Below are 23,852 nucleotides of genomic sequence, written 5' to 3'. Positions count from 1 at the left end.
CGAAACACCAATCAGAAAGAATGTATGCACCCCTATGTTCACAGTAGCACAATTTACAATAAGTAGATGAGTGGATAAAAAAGCTGTGGTACATTTATACCATGGAATACTATGCAGCAGTAAAAACGAAGAATCTCTTATCCTTTGAGAAAGCATGGAGAGACCTGGAGAACATCATGCTAAGTGAAATATGTCAGTCAGAGAAAGACAAGTATCATATGATCGCACTCATATGTGGAATCTAACAAAATAAACTGATGAACGGAGTGGATCCAGAGACATGGAAGCATAGAACAGTGTGTGGAATCTCAGAGGAAGGTGGGTGGGTGGGAGGTAATCAACCAAAGACCTTGAATGCATATATGCATAACCCATGAACACAGACAATAGAGTCCTGAAGGCTTGAGGTGAGGTGAGGGTTGGGGAGGGTTGGGGAGCCAGTCCCCTTCCTGCTTCCTGTTTTAGAGGGGGTCAACAGAGGAAAAAAGGGACACATGTAATACTTTCAACAGTAAAGAATTATTAAAAAAATATATACATCCTTAGATACTTGCTACATATAACCACACCCTAAGCAATAAAGCTGTGCAATCATGAAAAAAATAAATAAAATAAAATATAGCAAAACAGGTGTTAATACATGCACAGCCCTCAACACTTCTGGGTGCCCATCCCTGTGGGGTGCGTACCAATCCCTGCAGTTGATGGCATCACCATAGCCGGGTGTGTCCACCACTGTCAGGCGCAGCTTGACCCCTCGCTCTTCAATCTCAACAGTAGAAGCCTCAATTTGGACTGTTCTTTCAATTTTCTCTAGAAAAGAAACAAACTTAGTAAGAGAATGTGCCTTAACATTGAGCCTGTTTGCAAAGAGATGAAATTATCTATTAGTTACTTATTATCAAATGACCTGAAAGCCACAACCTCTCTGAGGAAGGTTTCCAAAAGGTAATATGAGGATTGTGTAAAAATGATTCCAGTGTAAGCAAGGGAAGTGTTGAAGCTAAGATTAAAGGGCTGCCCAGGAAGGTAAAATGCCAATATTGAAAATTTTAATTTCTTTTCCTGGGACAAAGAAAACAATTTATGAATTCCTTTAAAATTGAATTCAATGACAGGGCTATATGTCTCCATTGTGGTAGCTCAGGTCCTAGGATCTATCTGTGCTTAATCCATTCACTTAATCAGCATTCACAGACACGTGTCCTGCATTGGGAACACTCAGAACTCCTGACCCCCACAGTAGCCTACTAGCTACACAGCTTTTTTCCACGAGAGATAACACTGTCACTTGATCCTCCCATCACACAGAGAACATAGGCAAGAACAATTTATGACACTGTATAGACTTTATAGACAACAAACTTGGAGAGGATGGATCCACGGATATTCTGTCAGTCTACAACCTGAATCCAAGGACCAAGGTGCAGCACACTCTTCCTTACCTAAATGACATTTTCCTTGTGTTTACAGCCAAACAAAAGCAAAAACTCAAGGCATCAAATATTAATTATGCATTCTTACACAACTTCCATGGTAAATTATACTTAGGAGTGTATGAATTTTTGTACCTGCAGCTCCAGGTATGATTCTTTCTGGGTAAAGATCCGTCAAGAACAGGCTGTTTATAAGAGTCGATTTTCCTAGCCCCGATTCACCTTTAAACAAAAAGGAAGACATCAGCATGATATTATCCGGATGACCATCTGCTGAGAGTTTATGCTAGGCCTGGCACTGGGCTAAATGCCCCACAAACATCATTTTCTGGACTCCGTACGACAACTATGAATTTGGTACAACTCTCCCAATTTACTGATGGGGAGATGGATGCTCACAGGTCAGACACCCACCCAGAGCAGGGCCTCAATTTGAATCCAGTGTGTGGGGCTCCAGAATTCATACACTGTGAGATCAGAAATGTGATCTCACCTCTTAACAAATGTGTGGAATGAACTCTGGAGAGGGTCTTTATATTTTAATAGAATGCAAAGTAGGTTTTCAATCATGAGTTTGCCAATCATTTAATGTGTCACATTTTCAGAAAACTGAACATATCTCCCCATCGATGTCAACAGCACTCACCTCCTAAGCTGTGGGAACGGGACAGAAACGGAGATCCTTATATACTTTGACTTGCTGCAATCCCTCCACGCACCCCCCCCCCCCCCGCCCCCCGCCAAGGAGGGAGCCAGTCCCCTCCCTGCTTCCTGTTTTAAATACCTCCATGTCCCAAACTGGCAATTGCCTATGTCAAGGTAACTTCCCCCCCACATTGTTGAGTGTAACACGACAAAGATGGGCGATATGTATTCATTCTAGCATTTAAGGAGTTAAGAATCCCTCTTCAACTACATATTCTGAATGTTTTAAATTTAACTTCAAAGATTTGCAAAATACCAAACATTACATCTTATATTTGAAGGAAGCATGAACAGATTCCATCACTTCATGGTTAGGTTATCAGCTACAGCTTAATTTGTACAGAGAAGTGCTTCTGAACTCGGTGCCTGACTGTCTCTCAGGCATCTGGGTTTGAACCTCCCCATGCTAAGTCCCATAGGACATGTGGAAGGAGCACATGTTTTAAAAATCATTGTTGACAAAATCAAGAACACAAGAGTGAATGTGAAATGTGCAAACATAGAAATTAGGACTGAACTTCAATTAGACTTTAATTTTCACAGATGAAAAGGAACATCAAAAGGACAAAGCTAGAATTACATGTTGAACCTGTCCCAATATAGGAGCATAAAAAATGTGACTAAACGCATACTATCCCATCAAGTTATCCTTTTTTCTTTTTTTAAAAAATATATTTTATTGATTTTTCACACAGAGGAAGGGAGAGGGATAGAGAGTTAGAAATATCGATGAGAGAGAAACATCAATCAGCTGCCTCCTGCACACTCCCTACTGGGGATGAGCCTGCAACCAAGGTACATGCCCTTGACCGGAATCGAACCTGGGACCCTTCAGTCTGCAGGCTGATGCTCTATCCACTGAGCCAAACCTGTTAGGGCTCAAGTTATCCTTTTAATAAACTTTCCAGCAATCCACTATATCTTTACCATGCTCTAAGGGGGCCTGATCAATATGTACTAAATCCTTTCTGAGTCCCTAGCAGAGGTGTGGGTGCTAGGACACAACAGAAAACAGGGCAGACAAGTCCCTGCTTCATGGAGCTTTGCAATCCAGTGGGGCAGATGACAAAGTTACTCTCTATCACCTGATGACTCATGACAGCTGAAAGGGGCTATCATGCAGAAGACATCTGAGCACAAGTGTCGGAGTAGAAGCAGCCTCTTTTAAAAAGCAGTACTAAAATCCTGGTGGCTGCTTCTAAAACTTAATTTTAAGGGTATAAGTGATTATTTCACTTAGGATAGCTTTAGGGTAACATCTACAAATAATATGCTAACTCAGAACATGATGCTGTCCTTGAGCTATATTCGGAGTGCCCAGATCTGCTCTGCTCCACTGCCACTGATCTCTTTCCTGTAGTGGGTAGTTTCTCCCTTTAAATGGGGGAAACACACACAAGAGATCTCCACCAGTGTAAAGGCATCACCGTCCAAAAATTTTACATGAAACATACTGGGTCCACAGTCTTAATTAAATTAACCTGTAAAAGTAGTGACAACAAAGACTGGTTGGGATGGTGGTATTCAGTTTACAAAATGGCTCGTTAGCACCTTTTAGAAGAAAATATGCAGCACCAGGCACAAGGTGGCGCCACAAGATGAGAGAAAAGTGGCACGTGCTTTTACAACTCCACTGAGATCCCATCAGGCAAACTGTCAGAGGCTTCAGATTTTAATCTGAGGTTGTTGTTTTAATCCTCACCCAAGGATGTTTTTATTAATTTTAGAGAGAGGAAGGGGGGGGGGGGGGGTAAAGAAACTGATCAGTTGTCTCCCGTACATGCCCTGACCAAGGATCAAACCTGCAACGCTCCAACCGTGAGCCACCCTGCCAGGGCTGAGGTTTTATTTTTTAAACCCAGGCTAAAAAAAAAAAACAACACCCAAAAAACAAAAACTTAGGCCAAGCCAGGAATGGTAGGAAATAATATTCCTAACCTGGGGAAGTTTTTATTCACATTTACTTTTGATTTTAACCAACACAAGACACTACTTCCTCAGTGTGTAACAAGGGCCTTTCCCGAAGGCCTCTGAATGGCAGCATTCTAAGTGCCCTAAATGTTCAGTGATATCCTCTCTGCTTGGCTGAAATTCTAATGTCTCCCGACCCCATTTCAGCTTTCCAACTCCATGCGGTCTCCAGTTCAGCTCACTCCCTTTGTGGTTACATTTTGCCCAGCCTTGTGGAATTTCAGTGTCAGCCAGTGTCCAAGAGAACCCCATGAAGATTTCTGGAGGCCTGGCTGTCTTTGGAACTCTGCTATGCTAACTGAGGATCCAGGTACTCAGGTTCACTTAATGGTGATCAGTCCTTCAGCTCTGAGACTCTTGTGCTCTGACCAACTTAGCTCTCCCCAGGTACATGCCAGAAAGCTGGAATGACTTTACACTTTATGTAATTAGTTTTCCTTCTCTCAGAGACTGAAGTCCTACACTGCCTATTGCAGAATGTCTTAGAGAAGCTGTATTTTGACCAGCCTTTAGTTATTCATGCCCTGACTAGTCTGGTAGCAGTTATTTCAGGGAGCAGCAAATGATGAACCTCAGTGCAAATCTAGCCCGCTACTTGTAAGTGAAGATTCACTGGAACACAGCAGAATTGAATGGCTCCACCAAAAACTGTATGGTTCACAAAGCCTTAAATATTCACTATCTGGCCCTGTGAATTATTTTATCATGGCAAGAAACAAAAGTTATTGCCTGTTTTAGAATGCTTTAAAATGTAGCAACTGCGTGACAGATTACACTGAATCTCTCTTCCACCAGGAGCTTGAATCTGCATTATCTTTATCATGTAATTGTGATCCTAAAACATGTCATCATTCCCTTCTCTGGACCAAGGGTCCCACAATTTCTCTCATTTCATTTATGAACTATTCACCCGAAGAAACAATAATTTGTACTACTCATTATCAAACTACCTCCTCATTTTGGGAGAATTTTACAGTTATCAAGATTGAAATGTGATATGGTAAACAGAATTAATAGTTCATCAGTAGATAGTTAAGCTTGTAATGGTCATGCTGAAACATAATATATACCCATGAAAAAAATATATGTGATAACAGAAAATAATTCCAGTAACCATTCAATTTCAAAGGACTTTAATAACTTAAAAAATGTGTATAGGAAGAACTGTTACTTGTTTAAAATACATCCACCACAAAAATGTAAGAAGCTGTCTTTTTGAGTATTAAAGAAACATACTTCTCATTAAATATGTGTGTTTGTTATCTATTAACATGTAAAACTCATAGGCCTAAACCAATAATTAACATTTATTATTATTTCATGGAGTTTTTGGTTAGGAATTCTATGGAGGAAGGCAGGGGGTGTCTCTCATGCAGTAACAGTGAATGTCAGCCAGGATGGCTGTAACCACAGGTTTAACTGGAGCTAGAGGATATTTCTAAGATAGGTCACTAGATGGCTACTGGCAGGCCTCAGTTCCTTGCCTTGTGGGACTTCGCTACAAGGTTGCTCGAGTGTCTCCCCAACATGGTGGCTGGCTGCCCTCAGAGTGAGCCAAGAGAAGGTACAAGCACAATGTCTTTTGTGACCCAGGCTCGAAGTAACAGACTTACGTTTCTGCAATGTCCTACTGTCTACACAGGTAAGCCCTATTCAGTATGGGAAGGGACTAGAGAGCTGCATGAATACCAGGAGGCAAGGATCACTGGGCAACATTTTGGACGATGGCTGCCACAATGAGTAAAGATTATCACTACATATAAAGAAATGACAGGAAAGTTGTAATTTTACTATGAAGCAAAATTTTCTAAAAAATTCTTGCCCCTCCCTCCCCCTCTGCCAAATTCTCAAGTTATTTGGTTCTGCCAACAAAGGAATTTTCCCTTTATAAGTTATGCTATTATTACACTCCACAGGTTGGGAAGGCAGATAGCTACATATTTAATAAGCTTGAAAATAAAAGCTAATTTCTTACCGACCACCATTAGTGTGAACTCAAAACCTTTTTTCACTGATTTTCGGTGAACTTGGTTAGGAAGATTTGCAAATCCAACATAGCCAGGTGTTTCTGGATTTATAAACTGAGTTGGTTGTTGCTAAAATAAAATTTTACAGAAAAAAGAAAAGGGAGAGAAAATATCTTATCAATTGCTTATAAGACATAATAAAACTGTGACAAACCTAAGTATCATTAGTTCTCATGAATTAAATATATACAGTACATAAATAACACTTCTAAAAAGTTACTTCTATCAGAAAATTAATGGTATTCACCTAAGAACATTTATTTAAAAGAAAAACCAATCCAGTATTATTCCGTATCTATATATTAACCTAAAATTACATTTCTGTTAAGTAATTAAGCAACACATAAAAGAAAAATGTATCAAGTGTGATGCATTTGTGAAAAGTATCCAGGCCCTAACCGGTTTGGCTCAGTGGATAGAGCGTCAGCCTGCGGACTGAAGGGTCCCAGGTTCGATTCCGGTCAAGGGCATGTACCTCGGTTGCGGGGACATCCCCAGTAGAGAGTGTGCAGGAGGCAGCTGATCGATGTTTCTCTCTCATTGATGTTTCTAACTCTCTATTCCTCTCCCTTCCTCTCTGTAAAAAATCAATAAAATATAAAATAAAATAAAAAGAAAAGTATCCAAGAAAAAGTCTTCTCCCTTGCTCTATATTCCTAGCTCTTTGGAACAAGTCTCACCAAGGGTGAGGCAGGCAACTTGGGGGTAGGATTTTGAGTATCTACCTTCAAAGACCCAGACAGAGAAGACTGAGAATGAGAGACATAGCTGATAATGCTAAGTGTCAATATTCCCTGACTGAACGACACCTGATGAGAAATGACAGATGGACATGGGACAAAGTAAGTAAAGCTGTAGAATTGAGCAGTGGCACACTATAAATGGCAGGAGATCAAGATACATCAATTCACCAAAACCGGTTTGGCTCAGTGGATAGAGCATCGGCCTGCGGACTGAAAGGTCCCAGGTTTGATTCCGGTCAAGGGCATGTATCTGGGTTGCGGGCACATCCCCAGTAGGAGATGTGCAGGAGGCAGCTGATCGATGCTTCTAACTCTCTATCTCTCTCCCTTCCTTTCTGTAAAAAATCAATAAAATATATTTTAAAAAAAAGATACATCAATTCATTTACTTTCTAAACGTATATTCACATGTGTACACGAGTACTAAGAATATTCATAAGAAACCATCAGTGGTTATTTCTGGGTAAGAGAATTAATGGTTAACTTATATATTCTTACTGGTGTTCCACACTAATCTATCTATATATCTATATATCTAAAACCCTAATATGCAAATAGACTGAACTGCAGAATAACCGAACAACTGGTTGCTATGTCGTGCACTAACCACCAGGAACATGGCAGGCATCAGCCATGGCGGGATGGTGGAGCAGGTGAGCGGGGGTGTCAGACCAAGGCGGGGTGCCGGTCACTGTAATCAGGGTGAGCTTCTGGTGGTTACTGAAAATTCTTTGCTCCCATGTGCAACAGTCCCGCCCGGTGCTTGCACCGCTGCCAGCGACAGTCCTGCTTGCACCTGCTGCCGGCACTGGAGCTGCCATTCACACCCACTGCTGGCGCCAGCCCCACTTGCACCCGCTGCCAGTACCTGGCGCAGGTCTAATTGCTCGGCACGGTCAGCAGATATGAGTGGTGGCTGCTGGCCCGGATTGCCTTTGAGGGCTTCTCCATCCGCACCCCCCACCCCGCCGCTCCTGAGGGGCAATCGGGGCAGCAGCCGCCACTTGCACCCGCTGCTGGCGCCGGCCCCAATCGCTCTGCGCCGTCAGCGGGAGCAGGGCTGCCAGCAGACAGGGAACCAGGGGCCGCAGCGGGAGGGGCCAGGCAGGGGTGCGGAGGATGGGCCCCTGTGTCCACCACAACCTCACGGTCCACAGTTCCTTTCAAGGTGAACGAATTCGTGCACTGGGCCCCTAGTCCTATCTAATAAAAGAGAAACATGGTAATTAGCTGTACCTCCGCTACCCTTCCAATTGGCTAATCAGGGCGATATGCAATTTAACTGCCAGCCAAGATGGCGGCCGGCAGCCAGGCAGCTTGAAGCGAATATGAGGCTTGCTTGCTTCAGTGAAGGAGGAAGCCAACGTTCCCCACCTGCCGCTGCCGGCCTCTGAGCTTGCAGTCTGAAACATTGTTACAAATATAGAAGCTAAACAAAACCCCAGAAACCTGCTTTCAGCCAGCTGGGATCTCAGAGCTGGAGTTGAAACAGTGTTTCGATTATAGAACCCAAACAAACCAGATACCTGCTTTCAGCAGCCGAGGCCTCAGAGCTGGAGCCAAGCCTCAGAACTAAAGTTGGCCCAGAATAAAAAAAAAAAAAGAAAAAAAAAGGAGCGGTTGGGAGCTTCAGTCACCCGCCAGCCTAAAAACAGCCCTCAGCCCCTCACCCAGACTGGCCAGGCAACCCAGTGGGGACCCCCACCCTGAAGGGGGTGTGACCAGCTGCGAACAGCCATCAGCCCCTCACCCAGGCTGGCCAGGCACCCAAGCGGGACCCCCACCCTGATCCAGGACACCCTTCAGGGCAAACCAGCCGGCCCTCACCTGTGCACCAGGCCTCTATCCTATATAGTAAAAGGGTAATATGCTTCCCAGCACTGGGATCAGCGGAGCCGCGAGGCCTCCCGGCACCGGGATCAGCGTGACAGGGGGCAGCGCCCAAACCCCCTGATCGCCCTGCGGCTCTGTGTGTGACAGGGGGCGGGGCCACAACCTCCCTATCCGCCCTGCTCTGTTCGTGACAGGGGAAGGCGCCCCAACCCCCTGATCAGCCCTGCTCTGTGCCTGATAGGGGGGAGCTCCCCAACCCCCTGATCGCCCTACGGCTCTGTGTGTGACAGGGTGCGGCGCCCCAACCCCCTGATCGGCCCTGCTCTGTGTGTGACAGGGTGCGGTGCCCCAACCCCCTTTCCCCCCACGGGCCCTGCTCTGTGTGTGACGGGGTAGAGCCATAACCTCCCCATCGGCCCTGCCCTGAGTGTGACAGGGTGCGGCGTCCCAACCCCCTGATCCGCCCTGCTCTGTGTGACAGGGGGCAGTGCCCCAACTCCCCTATCAGCCCTACTCTGTGTGTGACAGGGGGGAGCTCCTCAACCGCCTGATCGGCCCTGCTCTGTGCGTGACAGGGGGGAGCTCCCCAACCCCCTGATGGGCCAAGCTCTGTGCGTGACAGCGGGGAGCTCCCCAACCCCCTGATCGACCCTGCTCTGTGCGTGACAGGGTACGGAGCCCCAACCCCCCTGATGGGCCCTGCTCTGTGAGTGACAGGGGGCAGCGCCCCAACCCCGATTGGCCCTGCTCTGTGCGTGACAGGGGGTGGCGCCGCAACCTCCCCATCGACCCTGCCTTGAGTGTGACAGGGGGCGGTGCCCCAACCCCCCAATTGGCCCTACCCTGAGCGTGACTGAGGGTGGCATCGCAACCTCCCGATCCGCCCTACTCTGTGCATGACAGGGGGCGGCGCCCCAACTCCCCAATCGGCCCTGCTCTGAGCCTGACCAGGGGCTGCACCTAGGGATTGGGCCTGCCCTCTGCCACCCAGGAGCAGGCCTAAGCCAGCAGGTCGTTATCTCCTGAGGGGTCCCAGACTGCGAGAGGGCACAGGCCGGGCTGGGGGACCGCCCCCCTCCCCAGTGCACAAATTTTTGTGCACCGGGCCTCTAGTATATATATATATATATATATATAAAAGACAAATATGCAAAGTGTCCCCTAGGGAGTTCGACCGGGAGAACGGGAGTTCAATCACTCGCTATGACGTGTGCTGATCAACAGGGGGTGGCGCGGAACATGGTGGGGGACCAGCAGCGGCAGGGCACTGAGGGAGCAAGGGAAGGAGGAGGTGGGGAACCTGATCGGCCCTGATCACCAGCCAGGCCTAGGGACCCTACTTGTGCATGTGTTTTGTGCACCCGGCCTCTAGTACTTGTATAAAAAACAAAAACTAGCATGATGCTTATGCATCAGATACTAATACCCAAAGATTCAAAAATGAAAGGTAAAAAGAAAGAATATAATCTTGTAATTTTAACCACAAATTCTGCTTTCCTCCATGTCTTTTAAAACTAATTTATTTCAGGGCGCTGGGCTAATCTGCAAAAGATAATATAAACCAATTTATCAAGTTGAAGAGCCCCATCAATTTCATCATGATAAATTATTAGAATTTTAAATTATTATGTGATTAGTCTGCTGGGAATGACCTATGGAGGCTAAATGGGTTGTTCTTGATGTATTTAGAAACAAGAAATTGGAAATCTGAGAGAAAAAAAGCTCAAAGCTTTTAGGACAATTAAATTAGAACATTGTCTTAATGAATCAAATAGACCAGCTATATTAAAAATAATGAATCAGCTATACCATAGTTAGATCAGCTATATTAAAGATAATGCCTGGCTGGTATAGCTTAGTGGTTGAGTATGAACTCATGAACCAGGAGGTGCCCAGGTTGCGGGCTCAATTCACAGTAGGGAGTGTGCAGGAGACAGCTGATTAATGATTCTCTCTAATCACTGATGTTTCTCTCTCTCTCCTCCCGTTCTCTCTGAAATCAATCAATACTTAAATAATAACGAATCATAAATTTTGACTGTAAACAGTTCGAGAACATAAAGCCATTTCTGCTCACACTGTAGGTACAGGAAGTATAAGTTCTTACCTTAGACATCTTCAGTGAAGTTCTGTCAATCTGTAAAAATACACAGGCATATATCCATAATGCATACATGTATTTAACTTAGCATGAATTGACGTGAAAAACACACATAAGGCATCAATAGCTTGTTCACTCAGCTTCTCAATTACATCAAATACTTCCCCAGAAATGGTAAAATTGTATCATTATAAAGACAAGCTAGATATGAATTAGTTCACAAAAGCAACCATATATTTCTATGTGTGTATATATATATATATATACATACATACATCATTCCATATTTTCAAGAATATTCAGACTTTCTTTAATAATGAGTATATGTTAGGTACTACAATCTCAGGTCACACCAGAAGACAAGTTTCCATGACCTCTGGAACTGGTCTTCTCTCTTTGAACCTTTTTAACAAGAAAGGGGTGCCTGGCTCAGCTGATTGAGAGCTGGCCTGTGCACCGAAAGGTTGCTGGTTCAATTCCTGGTCAGGGCACATGCACGAGAGGCAACAGATTGATGTTTCTCTCTCTCTCTCTCTCTCTCTCTCCCTCTCTCTCTCTCTCTCCCTCTCTCTCTCTCTCTTCCTCTCTCTAACCATGTAATCAAGTGAGGATTAAAAAGAAAAAGAAGAAAGCAGTGCTTGGGGAGTACTGTGCTACCTGGCTGTCAGAGATTCCTAGAGCGCCTGAGAATTAGATTTTGGCACTGGGGCATACAGAGCAATATGAACTACATTTATAAGCAAAGGAAAAAGGACTGAAGGCAATTGAGTGTTTGAGAAATGTGACAGTTTTAGAGTTATCTGGAATTTTCATGCAAATTTTAGAAGCCCTGAAACTTTGGGAAATGTGTGGGATCTGTTGGCTAACCTTTGGTAACAAAGTCAAGAGAGCTGAATGCAGACAAATTTTATTCTCTCTAATTTTATTCTTTCTAATAAAGCTTAGAAACTTTATTAGAAAGCTTCTTTCAATTTTCTGCCCCCCCACTTCCCACAAATCTTTTCATGAATGCTTCAAACTCTTAAGTTTCTCTTCCAAATGGAAATGTTTCCAACCACCTTTGAAGAAACAAGCAGCTATCGTGACCCCTTACACCTGCACCCCAGTGTATGGCTTGGTTAACCAAGGTTAAGATAGGATTTCTAAGGAATTTGTTTCAAAGAACCAGCTTCTGGATTTTATTTAACCTTCTATTGCGATACTTTGTTCATCATTTCTTCTTCTTTTTTTTTTTTTTTAGAGAAGGAAGAGGGAGAGAGAGAAACATCTATGTGAGAGTGAAACATGTATCAGTTGCCTCTTGCACACCCCTTACTGAGGATCGAGCTTGCAACCCAGGCCATGTGCCCTCACTGGGAATCAAACTGGAAATCTTTTGGTGCACAGAATGGCACCCTACTAACTGACGTACACTGGCCAGAACCATTTTATTTAAATTTATTGATTTTAGAGAGAGAGAAAAAGAGAGACATTGATTTGTTGTTCCACTTATACATTCATTGGTTGTTTCTTGTATGTGCTCTGAAATCTTGTCGAATCCGGACAATGCTCTCTAACCAATTGAGCCACCTGGCCAGGGTTCCACCTCCCCAGTTTTAACAGAGCATAATTTATAAACAGCTACGTACTATAAAAATCTCTTTTCAAAGTTGCTTAGATTTTCTTCACAGCAGTTACATATTTTTAAAAATTTCAATTGTTTTAAAAATATATTCTTTTTAATTTGTAGAGAGAGGAAGGGAGAGGGAAAGAAACATTGATGAGAAACATCATCAATCAGCTGCCTCCTGCACACCCCCTACTGGGGATCGAGCCCAAAACCCTAGGATTTGCCCTAACCGGGAATTGACCCATTGACCTCTTGGTTCATGGGTCCAGGCTCAACTGCTGACTCACATCAGCTGAGGACAAATTGCTTTTCTTTATGCACCTGGTTTTCAGTGAGAAAGTCTTGATACTTCCCAAGCAATACTCACATTTTCCAAAACAAAAGATGAAGAACGATGGATAAAACTGGATTCTGGGCAATGTAAAGATATTCTGCTGGTGGCATTTATATTAATGTACTACCAATAACTCCCATTTATCAACATGTTACTCTTGTATTTTATATACATTATCCCAAGTCCACAAAATGACTCTGCAGTGTAGGACCTAGAAGGTTCATAATCTCTTATCTAGAGCCCTTGGAATGTTCTGGCATTCAGATTATTTGGATCTGAAGAAGATACATGTACAGTATATCCCATAACACCCTCAATGGTATCTCGGGCAGCACCCCACATCCAAATGTATTTTATGTAGTGACATGTATGACAATTAGCAAAAAGTGGGCTAAATATGGACTATACATATGGATTCAGCCCAGTTCTGCTGTCAAATGAGTTTTGGTGTCCTCTCTCTGGAAAAAGAAAACTGTTGTTTTTTTAGCAGTTTGTCTTTGGTGTTGGATATAAAAAGGGACCTGAATCACATTTATGAATGATAGAGGTTCCACTCTCCCCTGCTCATTTCCCTAGGTCACCCTGCTAATCTGACCAAATGGAAAAGCCCTTGTTCTTTACCCTGGGCTGCTGTGCTGGGTGAGAGATCAAGATGGACAGTGGAAAGAAATACCAGGATATCCTTTCCAGCAGAGATCATTGCCAAGATTTGACAGAGCAGCACACAGTGAGTTAGGAAGTTGGGTGGTGCAAAGAAAGCCTGTGTCGGAACTACCAAAAATGGAAATCGTGAACCTCCAACTACAAACACCAGGAAGCAGCTATCGTGACCCCTTACACCAGTAGGTTTCTCTAGTCATGACAGTAAGTCTGTTTTGGAACATACTTATTTTGAGGTATTATAACAGTGAGTCGTTCAACAAATATTTGGGAACTTACTAGGTGAGGGTCACTGTGCTAGGCAAAGGGTAAAGGTGACTAAGTTCACATATCCCCTGCCCCTCACAGGACAACTACCATACAGTAAGTAGGGCAAAGGCTAACATCAGGCCAACATCTATGCTGGCCGTAGGAAATCTAATCTGGACCAAGTCCTGAATAGCAGAGCTGGGACTAGGCAAGCAAAGGGCAGAAAAGGTGGGGAGGTAGCTGGGTTCTAGACAAAAGAAAGGGTTTGGGCCCAAGCCAAAAGACAGACCACAGCAGTTTGAGCAGTTCAGTGTGGTTGGTCACGTGTCTATGGGGGAGGGCAGACAAGGTAAGGGTGGTCCCGGTAAAAAAATTAGGCGGAAAAGTAAATGGTGGCCAGGTCTTGTGGGTCCTGTGGACCACGTGAGAGTTGGGGCTTTACAGAAAGCAAGGGCAGCCGCAGATGGGCCTCCTCCCCTCAGGCCTCCAGGGGAATGGTGGGGCCTCTCCCCTGCAGCCAGACAGCCAAGGAGGCAAGGACTTCTGGAGGCTTCCCTTCTGCCAGGGGCTAGCGGGAGGAAATGGCCCATGTCAAAGGGACAAAAGGATGGCCGCACGACAAAAGCACTCTCCCTCCGGACCACGACCGCCAACTGCGCGTCCTGTACCCCTGATCAACTACTGAAACAGTTGCACGGAATTATCACACAGAGCGAGCAAGGGGTCACTTGGGTTCTCCCGGGACACACCCTGTCGTTTCCGCCGAAGCCAGGGCTCCCGGGGGGCGGGGTCCGGGGAGGGCCCGGAAGTCTGGGGAGAGGGTAGAGGAGGGCCCGGGAAAGGACGGGGGAGGATAGAGAACCTGGGAGGGCGGGGAGGACCAAGGACCGCAGGCTGACAGCCCCTCCCCCACACTGCGCGGTCACCACCGCCGCTGCGCCCCCCGGGACGGCTAACCGCCATCCAGAGTGGGCCCCCTACCCCTTCTGTGCCAGCCCCACAGTTCGCATCCCGGCAGCAGCGGCGGGGACCCACGGCGAGACACTCACCGCGGAGGAGCCGAAGAAGAGCCAACCGACCGCGCCGCGTATCCACCCAGCGCCCGCCGTCTGCTCGCACCCCGCCCCGCGGGCAGGCGGATTGCGTCACCACGTCGCCCCGCCCCTTTGCCAACGCATTTCTCTCCTCTGCCCGACCTGTCCTGCCTCCCCTCCCCCATGCGCCGGTTTCTGAGTGCGCAGGCGCAGGCTCGTCCGCGTTTTCCGCCTCTGCGCAGGCGCCGTGCCCCTCCCACGGCGGTTGGCCATATAGATGCTGGGGGTGGGGGGGAGGTCAAGCGTAGCCTCTTCTCCTTTACCAAGATGGCGGCTTGTCCCTGTTTCTCCACAGTTCCCAGCTTGTGAGCCTGATCTCCTTACGCTGGTAAGACTGGAACAGGTAATGTGATTCTTTGCCTGTGGGTAACTAGAGTGGAAGTAAGGAAGTCTCTTTAGAAGGAGCTAAGTGACTGCTGAGGAGAACAGAGGCGTTCGGGGAAGGGCAGGTGGCGGTAAGTGTGCGGAGCGACCGCAGGGATGGGCGCCTTCGCCTCTGGCCCTTTCCTCCAGGAAGATGGCGGCAGCACCGAGCTGGAAGCACTGGAGCGGGGCCGGAGTGGGGATGGCAAGCGGACGAGCGGGCCGCTCCAGCCCTGGGCCACCGTCGTCTCGATGGTCGGGGGCCTCGCCACGATTGGCTGCCGCACGTCACGTGGGCCGGCGGGTCTGCGCGCAGACCCTAGAGTCGGCACGGGTCTCGGGGGACGTGGCCTTCGAGCGCCTGGGGCTGGGGCCTGTGCCCCAGGGGGAGGGCGGGGCCGCGGGCTCCTCTCCCCCTTTCTCCTTGGGGTCCGGGTCGCGAGGTGAGACCTGGGGGGCACTTCCAAACCCACTGGGATCGCATGGCTCGGGGACTCGGGGGCGGGAGGGCAACATGCCTGGCCGGGGCGGGATGGGAGCAGCGCTGACCCCTGCCCTAGCCGGGGTGTCCTTCCTCCCTCCCGGTGGCCTGTAGGCCCAGCAGCCGTCCCACACTCTTGAAGGCTGTGCGCGGATGCTCTCCCACAGGAAGCCTTTGTAGATTGCTCCCGACTGAAAATAAACACATTCTTGAGTCTCTGACGTGCGACAGCTTCGTGTTGGGAACCTGAAGCTGTATCTGACACTAGCGGATACTGAGGGCATATTTTGGAAAGTGGTTATGTACTCAGGGCCAGCTGCCAAATATCCTCTCCCACCCGACTTAGAAAATGGGAGGGTCAGCCTTTGCATGGAGTTTGGATACCACGTAAAACGAAAGGAAATGCATATTATGTGCTATTTATTAAGCAACACTTCTGGTCAGATGAAGCATCTTCAGGAACGGATGACTGGCCCTTCAGTTTTGGGTTTTGTTATGGGTCCTCCGCTTCATGGCTCACTTCAGCCCTCAGGCAATGACTTTACCAGTGTTTGGTATCTGCTCAAGGATCCTCACTTTATTGGCAAGTAGGGTGTTATAGTCAGGATTTTGTCTGAGGCAGTTGATGGATGTTCACGTATGGAAGCAAACCAGGAATGATGGAACATGGGAGGAAACCTAGTGCTCCAGTTTATATTTGACAATTTTGAACTGGTCAAATACCTGCAAGCTAAACTCATTAAGTACGTTTAATTTTAGGATGCTTGGAAGCAGTGTTTAAAGTAGTTGGGAAGGTGTTTCAAAGCCTTGAGGAATAACTTTTGAAAGCCAGTTAATTTATAATGAGGATTGGACTTCCCTGTAATTGCCATTAGTTCAATTATGTGCCATGCATCTTCTGTAATCAGGTTAACATCACCTGGGTACATGTGCAGTGAGCATAAGGAGAGCATTTCTGGGATCATTGGGGCCATATTCCGAAGCGCCTCCAGGCTCTATCCAGTGGGCCAAGCTGACATCTCAGCTGCTTGATGGGAGAATTTCTTATTGAATCTTTAAGTAGTAGAGGCCCAGTGCAAATCTGTGCACTGGTGGGGTCCCTCCGCCTGGCCTGCGACCTCTCACAATCTGGGAACCCTGAGGGGATGTTGGACTGCCGGTTTCCGAGGATCCCAGCAGGCCAGGCGGAGGGACCCCACCGCCCAGGCCTCTAGTATGCATATAAGATCTTTGGTTAATCTCTTCATGCCCTCCCTCCTTCCCTCTGATGGTCAGTGCACTTCATAGCTACCGGTTAGGCATATTGCTGTTTGGGGCTTCTTATTCTCTGACTTCAGCCTCATAACTTCAACAGTTCAAGAAACATTTATTGGGAATTACCGTGTGCCAGATACTGTTAAGGAGTCTGAGGATGCAAAGGTAAAAAGGGTATAGACTTTTTTTCACTAAAGCAGTTTATGGTCTAGTATAGGGGATTTTCTGGTAAAAGAATAATTAGATTACAGTACTGTAAGTACAGTAATGGAGATAGGTCCAATATTTGGGTATAGGAAGGAGAAGGCAGTAATAAGTTGGAAAGTCTTCAGAAAGAATGTAGTTATTGAACTGGGGTTTAGAGAATGAATAAGGGGTTTTCTATGTGGAGTTGGCAGGATGGGGTGTTCTTGGCAGGAAGATTAGCTAATGCAAAGGGGACATGTGACAGCTATAGCTTGGCATATATGGGCAAGAGCTTGAGAATTTGGTATACTGCCAACCTCTGAAAGGGTGGAGGGCTTCATGCCCTTTAGTTAGTCCTATCTAAAACACTGTTTAGGACAGGGTTTCAGGTGATCACACTGTCTGCCAGGATGACTTGTGACCTTCAGTCACAAATGGATCAGGTAGATTCTCCATTAATGCTTCCCAACTGAAACATTCATTTACTAAAAGGGCTTGAGCAGAGAACACACTTTTTGAACTACGATGGTATTTATACTGGTATCACTCCTTCAGTACACATTCCTCCCACAGGGCTGGTGATCATACATAGAAAGGCATTTTCCTTTTCTGTTAAGAAATAACCAAGCTCCTGGAAGAATCAGCACACAGCTGAGTTCTCAATTGCTGAGTTATGGCTGCAAAAAGTCTCAAGATTCATGTTATAAAAGTTTTTGACCCAGTAGAAAAGCAACCAGAGAACATGCCTTTTCCCTTAGAAGCACCACACATTCAACATTGAAAACCAAGAAAAGAAACTCATGTGTATGACACTTTAAAAATTGATTATACGCTCTAGCCGGTTTGGCTCAGTGGATAGTGCATTGGCCTGCGGACTGAAAGGTCCCAGGTTTGATTCCGGTCAAGGCATGTACCTTGGTTGTGGGCACATCCTCAGTAGGAGGTGTGCAGGAAGCAGCTGATTGACGTTTCTCTCTCATTGATGTTTCTAACACTCTATCCCTCTCCCTCTCTGTAAAAAAATAAATAAAACATTTTTAAAAATTGGTTATACAAGTTATTTTGGGCTAAGCAAGATTTTCTTTCTCAAATCAGAGACATTTTTTTAAGTGACATCCCTAGTAGGCTGTTATTTTCCGAGCACGCTGAAATTCCTCGAATACCGTTAAATACAAGCCAGACATGTTGTTCCAGGCATGTCTGGGCATTGTGTGGAATTAGTCATCTTGATGCTTGCTGTTAATTTGGTAAAATAAATTGACTGCATACTCACCCTTAATACTTGTTATTTGGATTCATATGAATTTTAAAATAAAAAATTAATTTTATTTCAAACCAAGGATGTATCTTCATGTTTTTAAGAGGTCAAATAAATCTAGAGGCTTGTAAGGAAAAACTATGACTAGCCTTCCCCAGTTCATGTTTCTTCTGCAGAGCACCCAGGCTTCCTCTTGGGTGATTCCTTTGGTCTTTATAGTATACTAGAGGCCCGGTGCACAAAATTTGTGCACTGGGGGGAGGGGGCGGTCCCTCAGCCTGGCCTGCCCCTTCTCACAGTCCGGGATCCCTCAGGGGATGTCCTACTGATGGCTACAGTCTGGCCTCCCTCTGCAGGAGGCAACCGGCTGATCAGGGGAAGGCACCACCCCCATCACCCCCTTGCTGCTGTTGCCTCTGGCCTCCCTTTGCAGGAGGCAACCCTGTGATCAGGGGAAGGCGACACCCCCATCACGCCTCTGCTGCTGCTGCCACTGCCGGCCATGAGGCTGCCTGAGCCTTGCCCAGCCCTCATTGCCTGAGCCTCGGGTCCTCAAAGTGGCAGCGGCCAATGGCGGCTTGCTGGAGCACCAGGCCAGCCCTGGGCAAGTGGCAGCAGCCACCAGGAGCGCTTACAGCCACCGCTGCCTTGTAGGGAGTACAGGCAGCCCTCCAACGGGCCCCGCCCCCGTCCCTGCTTGCCCTGGGCCAGCCCGGGGCAAGCAGCAGTGGCCATTGAGTCCCCAATGCTGCAAGTCCCCACCCACCCGCTGCGCACGCAGCCTGCTGATGGTCGCAGGCTGCTGATGGTCGTTACTGTGATGGCGTCCCAACCAATTTGCATATTACTAGATAGATGTGCTGACTTGCTTATTTATGACTCTTCCTCCATTTCATACATTCTCTTCACTTAACTCTGGAATAGATGTGAAGTTTCTGGGTTTTTTTTTACCCTTTGCTGTTGCTGTGCAGACAAATACATGGCTATCCGAGCAGGCACATCTTTAATTTGGACAGTTCAGAATTTAGTGTTTATATTATGACTGCATAGTCTCACAGCTAGGCCAGATAGTGTGATGGGTCACTTTATCTTTCCTTAATAAATTTTTGTTTTCTATGAAGTTTTTATGAGTCTTGTTTGTTGGCTTAATTTTCTATGTATTTGTCACTAAAACTCAATGCCAAACCCACCTTTTTATCTTATAAAGTTGTGTTTTTTATTAACCTCATAGTGTATAAATCTGTCCTAGGCCTCCATCCCCATCTTCCAGTGTTATTGCTGAAGCCTTTATGTGTAACTGTTGTGTTTGTTTTTTTCAGCTTAAAGGATTTTCTCACTATGAAATTCAAAACACCAAGTGTGATGATGTCCCTTGGAACACTTTGGACCCCTTTATTTGGAAACTCCTGTCCTTCAATGCTGGGCAGTTTTCCTGATTTATTACTTTAATTTCTTCCCATTCACTTTCTCTTTCTATGTTTTTTTCCTTTTAATTGATTTTTTTTTTTTTTCCAGAGAGAGGAAGGGAGATGGAGAGAGAAAAACATTGATCGGCTGCCTCCTGCACTCCCTCTACTAGGAGTTGAGCCCACAATTTGGGCATGTGCCCTGACCAGGAATCTAATCTGTGATCTCTTGGTGCATGGGTTTTAGAGCAACCAACCGAGCTACACTGACCAGGGCCACTTTCTCTTTCTAGAATGAAACTCTTAGAGCTTCTGAATGGACACTGATTTTCTTAGGTGTTCTATTTTCTTTTTGGAAGACATTCTCAACTTTATCTTCTAGCCCTTCTATTGAGTTTTTCTCATTCTATTTCAAAGAGCTTTCTCTTGTTCTCTCTATTCCTAATTTGTAACCTCCTGTTTTTGTTTCATGGATGTGGTATCTCCTCTTATCTGAAGACATTAACGAGTTTTAAAGTTTTCTTTTCCCTGAAGTCATTGTTTCCTTCAGGCTGCTTTTTGTTTGGGGATTTTGCCTTTGATCAGAGCCTTTTCTGGGCTATCTGGGATGTTCCCCTGCCTGCACATTTTTCAGAGAGCTCCTGAGCCTGTGCCTAGAACAGCGGTTCTGAACCTGTGGGTCGTGACCCCTTCGGGGGTCGAACGACCCTTTCACAGGGGTCGCCTAAGACCATCAGAAAACACATATATAATTACATATTGTTTTTGTGATTAATCACTATGCTTTAATTATGTTCAGTTTGTAACAATGAAATTGGGGGTCACCACAACATGAGGAACTGTATTAAAGGGTCGTGGCATTAGGAAGGTTGAGAACCACTGGCCTAGAAGCACCTGGCAGGGCCATTAAAACATCCTGTCACTTCTTTGGGTCTCTTTGGATTATCCAGAAAAAACCTTCCAGCCTCTTGCTTGGCTGCCTGTGTTCAGGGGGCCAAGAGAGGAGAAGGCTACAAACTCAGCAGTAACTTTGGAAGTACTTACTCCCTCTGTCTTCAGAAAGGCTTCCCACCCTCCATTGAAACAGGTGTCCCCAAGTGAAAGATTCTATTTCTCTTTCCTGAGAAAAACCTCCATAGCCTTTGACCAGGGCATGAAAGGCAAAACATATCTCTTTTGATAATATTTTCTTATCACTTTTGCCTGGGTGCCCTTTAGCAATGTTCTTTTGAGCTTACAACTTGAGTTTCACTGAAATTTATAGTTCTTTCTTTGCTTTTCTCCTTAGTTGCATAGCCATGGATTTTGCTTCATCTAATGTGTGCTGAAATACCCTGGCTGAAAAGTGGACAGAGGTTGTGAATAGGTTCGTCTTCTCGGTTAAGAAAATCAGATGGCCAGTAAGCAAAGCAAGATTTTACTTTCACTGACGATCAAAGAATTGACATTAAAATCATATTTCCCTACAGATTGGAAAAATAAGCATGACTATGTTAGTTATCAAGGGTGAGGGGCCAGGTTAATGCAGATGTGAGTGTGAACAGTGTAGCTTGTAGGGGGTTCATCTGCTTTGGCAGTGCCCATCCATGTACCCCTCGTGATCATGTAACTGTATTTCTAAAACTTTGTCCTGTGGAGATACAGGCTCAGGTGGGCAGATGGTATTCTCTTCAGCATTTGTAATCACTAAAAAGGGGGGCGGGGGAAGCAACATCAGCAGGGGATTTGTGTTCATCCTATTTCATGCAGTTGCTAATAGGTCAATTTGTGTATAAAACTTGGAAAGACAGCATGATGCATTTAAAAAAATGTTTTTATTGACCTTAGAGAGAGAGGAAGGGAGATCGAGAGAAACATAGATCAGTTGCCTCCCTTTTGCACCCTGACTGGGGATTGAACCTGAAACCTGGGCATGTGCCCTGACTGGGAATCCAAACTGGCAACCTTCTGGTACACAGGACAACTCTCAACCAACCGAGCCACACTGGCCAGGGCATGATGCACTTTTTTAATGGAATTAAGTGCAGCAAGTGGCGAAACACTGCATTAATGTGATCCTGTTTTGATTTAAACTATGTATTAATATATCCAAGAAAAATCTTAGATAAAGCCATAATTTTGGAGATAGTTTTTGGGGAAGAATCATGAAGGATTGCCATTTTATTTGTTTTTCGTTTCGTTATTCCTCACCTGAGGGTATTTTTCATTGATTTTTAGAGAGAGTGGAAGGGAGGGGGAGAGACAGAAAGAGAGAAACATAGATGTGAGAGAGACACATCTATTTTTTGCCTCCTGCATGCATCCCGACAAGGGCCAGGGATCGAGCCCACAACCAGGGTACCTGCCCTTGACCGGAATCGAACCTGTGCCCAACACCCCACCACTGGTACAGCAGGCCCTATCTGGGTGAGGAGAGGCAGGAAGTTGGTGGTGCAGAAAAACCTGGTTAGCAAGTGCCATTGAGCAGTCAGTATGAATTCTTTTCAAATAAGTGTTTTCTGAAAACCCTCTTAGGTTTGCCTTTTATTTGTATGAACTGATATTCTCAGATGTTCCTGGAGGTGGGCCTTGTAAGATATACAGCAGTGCTTGAGTGTTAGGTGTAGATTGCTGGCCATTAGTGCTTTTTCCAGACAGGACAGAGGGTTGAGTATTTCCTGACTGTGAGTCAGGAGACCTTATTTCAGTTTGGACCTACTTACTCTTCATCAGCCCTGGGACTTTGGGTGTTTCCTAGTCTGTAGGACTTTAGCTCCTTCCTTTTAAAGTTAAGGAGTTGAGCTCTGAGCTCTAGCCAGTTTGGTTTAGTGGATAGAGCGTCAGCCCACAGACTGAAGGGTCACGGGTTCAATTCAGGTCAGGGGCACGTACCTTGGTTGCAGGCTCAATCCCCAGTCCTAGTCAGTGCAGTAGGTGCTGGAGGCAACCAATCAATGTGTCTATCTCGCATCAATGCTTCTCTCTTTCTGTCTCGCCCCCTCCCTTCTACCCTCTCTAAAAATCAATGGGAGAATATCCTCCAATGAGGATTAACAAAATAATAAAGAGAAGAAGCTGAATCTCTGTGGTCTCACCCCCTACCTTTGATAGCTCTGAACCCTTGGTCAACAAAGTTTATCAGTAACTTAGTTTGAAAGAATGATACTTGGAGCCGATAGTCACTCATACAGCATCTCACTTTGTGATCTGTTTCAAGGGTCCGCAAGTGATACAAAAAGCTTTGCATATTAAAGCTTTTATTCTTTGCTTCCCTCTCACATACCAAGCATCATGCCCTTTGTTTCCAGCAAAGGTTTAGTCAGACGATTTTGTCCCCAGAGAACATATGGCAATGTCTGGGGACCTTTTGGTTGTCATGACTCAGGTGTGCTACTGGCATTCACTGGGTAGAGGACAGAGGTGTGCGATATCCTATGGGGCCCAGGACAGCCCCACAGCGAAGAATTGTCTCATGCAAAAGGTCAGGGGCACTGAGGTTGAGCAGCCCTGCTTTCCAGGGTCAGTCCTTGAAAGGGCTCTAGGTGGTAGATCCATTTTTTCAGGCTGGCAGGTGAAGCTGCTTGCAGGAGTGGCTGCGTTGGGGCTGTATCACATGCACTGTTGGAGTCCTCAACGTCACTGATATTGACAAGGGTAATGGTCATAGAAAATCCTTACTGAACTTTTTGTCTTGTGTCCTTTATAATTTTGAATATCTCTCATTTATTCAGTCATCAAACAGGTATTTTTCACCAAGTATATATTCATTAGTGGGTCCAGGTAAGGAAATGAACAAATCAAAGTCCAGAACTAACGTATTCAGGGCCAATTTCCACGGTAACCTGTAAGTGACTGCTTTCAGTCACTTCAGGGTTGGCTTTCTACTCTAGGCTCTTGCTGGACTAGTGTGTCCATCATCCTGTAGCAGCAGCCCAGACAGGACAGAGGGTTGGGTGTTTACAGGAATGCTCCACTGGACTTGGGAGTCAGGAGACTTTATTTCAGTTTAGACCTAGTTGTATCATCTCTGGCTGCCTGAGCCAGGTCTCTCGGTCTTACCTGCCCCCACCCCCAGTTGGGTCACAGGCTAAGTCATCTATGTATCTTTACTTGTTTTGGGACCCCATGGCGTAGCAGGTGACCTGGTCATGGCAGGTGCCCTG

General features: G+C 45.9%; 2 protein-coding genes across 2 annotated transcripts in view; one reads left to right on the top strand and one right to left on the bottom strand.

Moving 5' to 3' along the window:
- Positions 1 to 14,788, bottom strand: part of SEPTIN2 (septin 2) — a 31,239-nt gene extending 16,451 nt beyond the window's left edge. Inside the window, exons 1-5 of the mRNA XM_070422600.1 lie at positions 14,718 to 14,788; positions 10,823 to 10,852; positions 6,088 to 6,208; positions 1,572 to 1,658; positions 690 to 813 (exon numbers count right to left, since the gene is read on the bottom strand). Of these exons, the coding sequence (XP_070278701.1) occupies positions 690 to 813; positions 1,572 to 1,658; positions 6,088 to 6,208; positions 10,823 to 10,831 (341 nt within the window). The 5' untranslated portion in view covers positions 10,832 to 10,852; positions 14,718 to 14,788. The remainder of the gene's footprint in view (positions 1 to 689; positions 814 to 1,571; positions 1,659 to 6,087; positions 6,209 to 10,822; positions 10,853 to 14,717) is intronic.
- Positions 14,789 to 14,992: 204 nt separating this feature from the next.
- HDLBP (high density lipoprotein binding protein) overlaps positions 14,993 to 23,852 on the top strand; it is a 74,646-nt gene continuing 65,786 nt past the window's right edge. The window contains exon 1 of the mRNA XM_070422598.1: positions 14,993 to 15,090. The gene's annotated coding sequence lies outside the window, so the exon portion shown is untranslated. The remainder of the gene's footprint in view (positions 15,091 to 23,852) is intronic.

The sequence above is a fragment of the Myotis yumanensis genome, unplaced genomic scaffold, assembly GCF_028538775.1.
Source record: "Myotis yumanensis isolate MYYU_CA2020_CCGP unplaced genomic scaffold, mMyoYum1.0.hap1 SCAF_8, whole genome shotgun sequence".
In the NCBI taxonomy this organism is placed as follows: Eukaryota; Metazoa; Chordata; class Mammalia; order Chiroptera; family Vespertilionidae; genus Myotis; species Myotis yumanensis.
This window is presented reverse-complemented; position numbering and strand designations above follow the sequence as displayed.